Here is an 8,895-nt window from a genome sequence, read left to right as displayed (position 1 = left end):
AGAGTGCGCCATCCACGTCAGCTCACAGTGTCGCCAACTCTGGCGTCAAGTGAGATTACGATGTGTAGGGAAAACTTTATTTTGCTTCGGCCAAATAAAATGGTGACAATAAAGCAATTTTTTTTAAGTATAATATAACTCAAAACATAACTCAAGCCTCGTATTCGTAGACAGAATCCACAATCACACATTGATAAAACCATAGTTGGTACAAACTAGCAATATATCAACTTTGAATATTTTTGTGTATTGAGAAATGTGTGTTTTAATTTCCAAAAGATACTAAACGCGCCATAGAAGGAGAGTGGGGTGTATTCAAAAGATTTTATGATTGCATATTTTATTGCAATGATCTCATCTATATTTAATGAGTTCATTTGGACAATCACATCCTAATTAGAATCGATAACATATTATTTAATGTGCATTATTTCTCGAGAAGCTCTTTAATATATTGTGGAAAAAGAGCATAAAATCTACCTAAATATGTAAAGAAATCATGGGGGGATGCTATTTTATAATATATCTAAATGCAATCTGATATCCAGCGATGCTGTAAATACTAAGGTTTATGGACAGCTTTAAAAGGGTACCACAAGTGTGATTTTGTAGGAAGAAATATTTAAAAAAGATCATATAGATATCCCGAAGATGAGTTATTTTGGAGATGCTTCAGGAATTGAGAGATCTGCAAGAGCATCATCTTCAAGAAAAGGGAAGAAGAGTAATTCAGACAAGCCAAAACAACCCCAAAGAGGCCTTGGTGTTGCTCAGTTGGAGAAGATTAGGTTGCATAGTGAATTAGGGTTTCATCCAACTAATATCCATCCACAGGTATGCACTTCTTCTCACTCTACCTGCCAAATTTAACAATTTCTGTGCTTTTGAGTTATCATGGGATCCGGTGCATTAGTGCTGAAAACAAAAACCTTTGCTTTGTGTTCTAATAAATCAACTAAATCACATCTTATTTTAATAGTTTCTAGTTTCTTGATGTGTATGTTATAATCGAATATAATTTATGAGCGCGCTTATACTTGGAGAAGAATATCATGATTCATAATAACTAGTCGCCATCATCTTCTTTAGCATACACTTCATCATCCACAAGTTATAATACTCCACAAGGACAACAAAACTTCATGGTGTGTGCGAATGTTGAAAATTTCCCAACAACACATCATGAACACATGTTGATAATATTAGCCCTATAGGGATCTATAACCCTCTAATTTAGGTCTTCGGTTTAAACTTATCACTGTTTTTGCATAAATCTGTTAATGCATATTTCACTCATTCATAGTCCTATATATTTACTATCTTTTTGCAGATGGGTATGGGTGACCTAGATAGATCTAACATGGCATATGTTCAGTCACAGCCTAGCAGTGACCTGAGGTATAAGTCTTTCCAATATTTATCATCAAGTTGATAATTAATCTAGCCTGCCTCTTGTCCATAAAAAAACTTTATCTTTGTTTGGATCAATGTATAATAAAATTTCCAACATGTTGTTCTTATACTTTTTTTTACAAATTATTAAGAGTTTTGATTTCTTTTAATCCGGTACGTACTAATCCACAACTTGGTGTTTTATATGCTTATAGATACTAAATACAAATTATTTCACTAAATAATATATACTTTGCTCAATCTTATTATGTTTTCTTGATTTGTAGCCACTCAGGACTCGAAATTAAATGCAACTTTTTTTGGCATTAGGAGTATATTATATTTTCATGTAATGAATTCTATAAATCTTCCATATTTGAATCAGGTGGAGTAATGCAAGCAATGCTATATATGAGGCTGAACGATATGCAAAGCCAGCAATAACTGCTCACCTCTTCCAAGTTAAAGTAGAGGTTAGCATAAATGCATAAGCACATGTTCTATTTGCACCGGCGGAACTAGTAACTGCGGTCACCCACAATTCGTCAAATTTTCAATAAAATCTAAGGTTTTAAACAATATACAAGTTGTACCCTTGGTTGTAATCGACAAAGAAGAAAACTTTATGATCTCAACCAATAAGTTTTGGTTCCGCCAGTGAATATTTATATTATAAGATCAAAATCTTGTCTTGTACAATACTGAAAGTTTTTGTTTTTTTTTTTTTTTTTTTTGTGTTGCTGATCATATGTATAGGATACATTGAGAATGAAGGATTGGAGCGATTCTATGGGATCAAGCAGTCACAATACTGATTCAAATGGCAGTCAAGAACTGGATTTAGAGCTAAGACTTTCGCTTTAGTTATAGTGTAAATTCACTTTGGTGCGGACATGTAACAATGTTAACTTGTAAGCACAAAAGAAAACCAAATACCCTGGAAATCCAGATGTTATGGATGCATGTAATCAAGAATCATTCTTCTGATATTGTGTTTATTTGTGTTAATTAATCAGCTTTTTTTTTTTTTTCATGGGAAACTTGCTCACGCTACATCATAGTCGACTTGGGATTTTAATCCATTACTTGATTAATGGATATACCCAGCTTGTACTTTGTAGCCTCACAATCTCACTTAAGTTATTTTACCTTCAAGTAGTTGAGGGTTCTAGTCTCATAGTGTATATTGATGCATGGGCGGAATCTTCATTATGGCGAGGAGGGGTCTCGCCCCCCCCCCCCCTCCCGAATTTCATCTTTCGAAATATATAGTTTAGCCCATTATCATTGATAATATTTTATATTTGACTTTTTTACATGTAAGAACCTATAATTTTAATTTCTAATATATTCAATTCCTAATGTTCAAGTTCCGTCATTGCATTCATCTATTTAGAAGTGAGTTAAACAGGTGAGTGAATTAGAACTTGGATTAGATATACCTTGAGTTCAAAATGGAATTAATTTTTTTGGGTTGATCATTAACAATCGTTCTTTGTCATTTGATGTCAACTTTTTCCAGAATAGTATATTTTACTTTGGATTGATATTAGTATATTTTATTTATGAAGTAAACTGCATTCAATGCTAAAGTCAATAATACATTTGTCATTATAACTTTAAAAAGTTGGGCTAAATAAATATGATTCCTTTATAAATTAGTATATTATCTGAACATGACATATAAGTCAATTTTCTATCTTCACGTGATTCATGAGAAATCTAACTTTATTAAAGGAGATGAGGGAAACATTATAATACTAAGATAATTCAAGATACGTGATGCCTTGTGGGGAACAATGCTTTCTTAAAACAATAATAATATTTGTGCTCTAGCCTAATAGCACAATAATAAGAAAAGAATAACAGAGAGATCATTATATGAGAGATGATTTATAATAAGATATAATATGTTATTTATATCTAAAAGCTTCTCCTTGGTTATCAATCTAATATGTTTGGAGATGTTGACTCGTTAAAAATCTTGTTAGGAAAACCCAGTGCGATAAAACCATAGTTAAGGGAAAAAAAAGTTCAGCCTGTAATGCATATTTTCTCCCCATGATACTTCTGGATTAGGTATGTTGCCTCGTTAAAAACCTTACTAAGAAAACCCAATGTGACAAACTTAGTTAAGGGAAAAATAGTGCAACTTGAATAAATCTCCCCCTCATTATAATATGTATCATTTAAGTAACGTTTGTCCCTCTTCCTCGAAAGTTGCTCAAAACTTTTGTATAATGATTTGTCGTTTGATTCCTTGAAGTGCAATCCTTTATATTGAGTAATGTTGTAAAATCTTCTTGTGAACTTCTAGTGCTTCCTCTTGCGAACAAATACCATAAGATCCACGACTATGTTGTGTTTCCATTCTTTACATCTACAAGACTAACGGAACTAGCTTTCATGGGTTAGTAAAATATAGACACATATCATTCTTACCTTTAGGTATCGACATATTTGCTTTACCATTCAAATGTCTCCTCATTGGACATGTGCTATATCATGTTGATAAATTCAAATAAAAAAATATTATCGCCAAATGTCTTTTTTATTACGAAGACCACCTGGGCGCGAGGCTTATCCAGGGGATGATTTTTTTTACATTCACGTCTTTTGGAAAGAGCTGCTAAATTAAGTTCTCTTTTAGGTGAAGGAAGTATGACCGCTTTACCAATAGTTGAAACCCAATCGGGAGACATTTCGGCTTATATTCCTACGAATGTAATTTCGATTACTGATGGACAAATATTCTTATCTGCCGATCTATTCAATGCTGGAATCCGACCCGCTATTAATGTGGGTATCTCTCTTTCCAGAGTGGGGTCTGCAGCTCAAATTAAAGCTATGAAACAAGTAGCCAGTAAATTAAAACCGGAGCTGGCACAATTCACAGAATTAGAAGCTTTTGCACAATTTGCTTCTGATCTCGATAAAGCTACTCAGAATCAATTAGCAAGAGGTCAGCTAGAAAGAAATATTAATGCACAATTGCACTTTAGCCATGGTACTTTTGGAATGAGAATCCCTACTTTAGTAGGAGATGATAATAGTCATTTCTTATAAAAAGTTTTTGAACAACATTTAACATACTATAAGGTTGCACTATGTACATACTAAAATGGCCCACAAACATCTTCTAGATGTAGTTTGATAGATGAATAAAAGTATGATTAAAAATATACTTGAACTACAAGTCGAGTAATAATTAGACTGTTCTAGGGTCATTTAAAAATTCCCCTACAGTTTCTCTTGATGATGCTCAGACATCGTCACTCTAAACTGCGATTATGGTGAACTTTTAAGGAAGAAAAATTGATAAAGATGGATAATATTAGCAAACTTATATTGAATATCTCATGAGTCGTACAACACTGAACCTGACTATTTTAGTCCATGCATATTTTGTTAACTTTACAAAATACTTCTTAAGGCATTGATATCAATGCTTCAGGCATCATCAATCCACGAGGGACCTTTTTCATCTTGACCAATAATGCAAGTGCTTTCACTTTTTAAGAGCTTTGGTACATAAATATCATTTAGCATATCAACTGGAGAAATCGGTAACATCTAATTCATTTCATCTCTGCCTCATTTGCGTCTTTTCATTTTGGCCAATTATTTCTTTGTATTCCTTCATACGCAGATCTAATATCTTGAACCTCATCATTTCAAGCGTTGTTTAATATACAAAAGTATAACGGCATCGATTTTATTTCGATTCCATACATTTATAGAAATGATACAACTTATTGAGATCTCTTTATTTTCAGGTACCTAAGGTTCTTCTAGAACCATCATGTCTAATGTATCTTCAGGAGATCATATTCCTATAACCTCAACTTGACAATCTTAATTATTTGCTCCAATTTTCGCGGAATTTTATTATTGGAATCGACTAGTCTATCACGCTTCAAGCGTGTAATAGACTCATTACAAATATGTGATTGTCCTTCTGGGACACAAATATAATTGGAGCATCAGCAGTTGATTATTGATGTAATCAAAATAAAACATATAAATTTGTCAAATACGGCGTAAAAGCAACCCATTTTTAGTACTTATGTTGGAAAAAGCACGTGTTTTCGTTCCTTTTATATTTTCAGTGATAAAAGAGCTTAAATTTGCAAAAGGAGCAAAAAGACAGCAAAATCCAGCATAAATGTAAAGAAGAAGGAATTGCCGCAGATCGCCAATGTCACACCCCAACCGATGGCGGAATCATCGGGGCGTGGCACTGAACAAAACAGATTGTTCACGAGTATCCATAACAACTATTAACATCATTATATTTAACGTTAAAGTCCCATACCAATAACATATAAAGAAAAACAATCGTTGCAAATATCAGTCTCATAAACAAGCAAACTGTTCCGACAACTCATATTTATTTAGTTTGTTTCTAGACCTCCTATTTCGTTTCATCACAGCAGATATAGCATCCTAAACACCTGTCACATATGTTAAAATAAAGTCAATACACAGAGTGTAAAGGTGAGTACACAAGTTTGATAGTATATAGTATAGCGAAAGCGTTTACGCATAACCAGCATGTAACACGTAGAAATGTGAAGCAAGTAAGTTATCGATAATGACTTTTGCAACTGACATGACTGCGAGTGTAGAATGCGCAACACATTATCACCACTATGACCATGTGAAGTAAAACCCTTAACAACCCCTGTCCACAATAGGTGCTGAGACCAAACTGTAGTACTATCGTTGCTAAGGTGTTAGGCAAACAATCACTGTGTAAACATAACATACAAACATTCATTGAAACACATATAACATGCGAGAGTGGTTAGCGTTTAAAAGAGTTTGCGTTGTGTTGATGTGTTTTGATATAGTAAACGTATGTAACACCCAAAAGTGCGTTAAGCGAAAAAGGGGTTTGAGTATACTCACAGTGCGTGTTTAGTTAGTAAACACAGTACTTGGATTGAAGGGAGCGCGTGGGAGATTAGCCTGATCATAGAACGATAGCGTGAGCGTTGAACAGCATGTCGGATGAGATAGTGTCGGATGGTGCGTCGATCGGATGATCATCCGAATGGATGGTCATCCGGACGGATGACCATTCGAACAGTTGGTTATTCGATTGAGTGAGTGTGTTTATAAAACATTTCAACTTTTGAAGTCTTCGTTGTAGTATAAATCAAGTCATTCGATCGAAAACCTAGGAGTTTGAAGTTTGGTCAAATTGTTTAAGTGTTAAGAGTTAGAAAGGGTAAGTCACCTGGTCGAATAGTCATTCGATCGGATGGTCATCAGATCGGATGGCTATTCGATCGGCGATCTGATGCTTTAAAAATCAAGTAAAATTTTCTAAGTTACAAAGTTTTGAGTTTTAACGGAGACGGCGTTACGACGTGTTAAACAACGGAAAACCACACTAAGTCCAGCTCAGTCGATCGGATGGGAATCACCCATTCGATCAGCCTAACTGTTCTTGATGGAGTTCCATGTTCAACACGTGAATCGGTCGTCTCTCCAGTGGAAATCTGTTCTCAGACCGGTTCTCACCTAGAGAAGAGCCTGAATGAGTCTAGATTCCATTGGTTCTAAGTAGAAAAGTGAAGAATGTTGGAGAAAAGTATGAAAACATCTTCCAACTATTTAATCATGTTGAGATTTGTGTGAAATAATGTGGAAATCCTTTAGATCTGAATATATCTTGATAGGATGAGGTCACACAACAGTTTTCATAAGAAACCGAGATGACGTCACCTTCAAGGAGTCCAAAATCAGGTGATTTCATGGTGGAAATCAGTGATTTCAATGGAGAAGATGATGGAGGATTGTGTAGTGATGATGGAAGTGCAAGATTTAAGAAGAAAACTTACGAGAATAGCCTTGAATCGAGTGAAAAGTGCTTGAGAACGAGCTGGGAGAGAGTCAGTCGGATAGAGCTGTCACATCAGTGAATAATGATGTGACAAGCGAGTATTTATAGTGTGAGAGAGATAAGGTGATGCAGGTGAGTGAGTCGGATGGCTAGTCGATCGGATGGCTATCCGATCGGATGGTCATCCGAACAGATGATCATTCGATTGAATGGTCATTCGATCAGACGGCTTGTGCGAGTTGGTTTTCCAACTTTCGTTTCGTTCGTTAAGCGTTGCGTTGCGTTTAAGCGAGTTGCGAGTAAGTGTTGCGATGAGATAACCACATAACATTAAACAAGTTAACACATAAGTAATACACATAACACATAAAAGGCATAAAAGTAAATCTGCGATTTGAGTTGCGATGAGATTGCGATGCCATAGCGTTTAGTATAAATATGCGATATGCGATAAAATGCGTTAAAATAGTATGCGATGTAAAAGAGTTAAATGAGATAACTGCGTTTTGAATAAGCGTTGTGAAACATAGTTTAAATATCGTTAAAAACCCGTTCGCGATAATCGGAATCTCGAGAGTACAAGACAATTAACCGAGAAAAGCAATAATTAAGCAAGAAATGATAGATCTGTCTTTTCTTATTATAACGAGCCAAAAAGTCGGGTTGTTACAGCCTCCCCTACTTTAGGGAATTTCGTCCCGAAATTAAGGCGCAGGCGTAACGAAGAGATGTTGATATTTAGCTTTCATATCACTCTCGAGCTCCCAAGTGAACTCGGCGTCGCGTTTGCCTTCCCAGCGAACCTTCACTATAGGAATGCGTGAGCGTCGGAGTTTCTTGGTTTCTCGGTCCATGATTTCTACTAGCTTTTCCATGAAGTGTAGAGTTTCGTTAACTTGCAAATCCTCAAGAGGGACATGCAGGTTTTTTTCAGCTAGACACTTTTTGAGGTTCGAAACGTGGAAAGTCGGATGTACGTTGCTGAGTTCCTCCGGTAATTCGAGTCGGTAGGCCACTTTGCCAATTCTTTCTAGAATCTTAAAGGGTCTAACGTATCGAGGTGCTAGCTTTCCTTTCTTGCGGAATCGGATCACCCCCTTCCAAGGTGAGACCTTTAGGAGTACGTAATCGCCAACTTCGAATTCAAGTGGCTTGCGGCGTTTATCGACGTAACTCTTTTGACGACTCCGAGCTTTCAGGAGATTGGCTCGTATCTGGAGGATCTTGTCAGCCGTTTCTTGCAATAACTCAGAACCAGTAATTTGCGCGTCTCCGATCTCATGCCATATGATAGGCGATCGACATTTTCTTCCATATAATGCCTCAAATGGTGCCATTTGAATGCTAGAGTGATAACTGTTGTTGTACGAGAAGTCGACTAAAGGTAAATGCGAATCCCAATTACCACCAAAATCTATAACGCACGAACGAAGCATGTCTTCAAGGGTGCGAATCGTGCGCTCAGTCTGACCGTCGGTCTGGGGATGGAAAGCGGTACTGAGGTTAAGAGTAGTACCGAGAGCAGATTGAAAAGTTTCCCAAAGGCGCGAGGTAAATCCCCCATCACGGTCAGAGATGATGTCACAAGGTGTCTCATGTCGACAAATGACTTTGTCGGTATAGATTCGTGCCAATCGTTCAACCTTATAGTC

General features: G+C 36.1%; 2 protein-coding genes across 2 annotated transcripts; both read left to right on the top strand.

Annotated features, from left to right (window-relative positions):
- The first annotated feature begins 509 nt into the window (after positions 1-509).
- Positions 510-2,420, top strand: LOC110896358 (protein SPEAR1). The gene is made up of 4 exons (XM_022143757.2): positions 510-834; positions 1,331-1,398; positions 1,778-1,865; positions 2,149-2,420. The coding sequence occupies exons 1-4, from the start codon at positions 652-654 to the stop codon at positions 2,254-2,256; spliced, it is 447 nt and encodes a 148-aa protein (XP_021999449.1). The 5' UTR covers positions 510-651; the 3' UTR covers positions 2,257-2,420.
- Positions 2,421-4,053: 1,633 nt separating this feature from the next.
- Positions 4,054-4,458, top strand: LOC118479575 (ATP synthase subunit alpha, chloroplastic-like). The gene has a single exon (XM_035974168.1). The coding sequence runs from the start codon at positions 4,054-4,056 to the stop codon at positions 4,456-4,458; it is 405 nt and encodes a 134-aa protein (XP_035830061.1).
- Positions 4,459-8,895: the final 4,437 nt, after the last annotated feature.

This window comes from Helianthus annuus, chromosome 6, assembly GCF_002127325.2.
Source record: "Helianthus annuus cultivar XRQ/B chromosome 6, HanXRQr2.0-SUNRISE, whole genome shotgun sequence".
Lineage (NCBI taxonomy): Eukaryota > Viridiplantae > Streptophyta > Magnoliopsida > Asterales > Asteraceae > Helianthus > Helianthus annuus.
This window is presented reverse-complemented; position numbering and strand designations above follow the sequence as displayed.

Coding starts and splice junctions, on each gene's coding strand:
- LOC110896358 (XM_022143757.2), top strand. CDS start 652: ATGAGTTATTTTGGAGATGCTTCAGGAATTGAGAGATCTGCAAGAGCA. Junction 835..1,330: donor CAACTAATATCCATCCACAG/GTATGCACTTCT, acceptor ATCTTTTTGCAG/ATGGGTATGGGTGACCTAGA. Junction 1,399..1,777: donor CAGCCTAGCAGTGACCTGAG/GTATAAGTCTTT, acceptor TATTTGAATCAG/GTGGAGTAATGCAAGCAATG.
- LOC118479575 (XM_035974168.1), top strand. CDS start 4,054: ATGACCGCTTTACCAATAGTTGAAACCCAATCGGGAGACATTTCGGCT.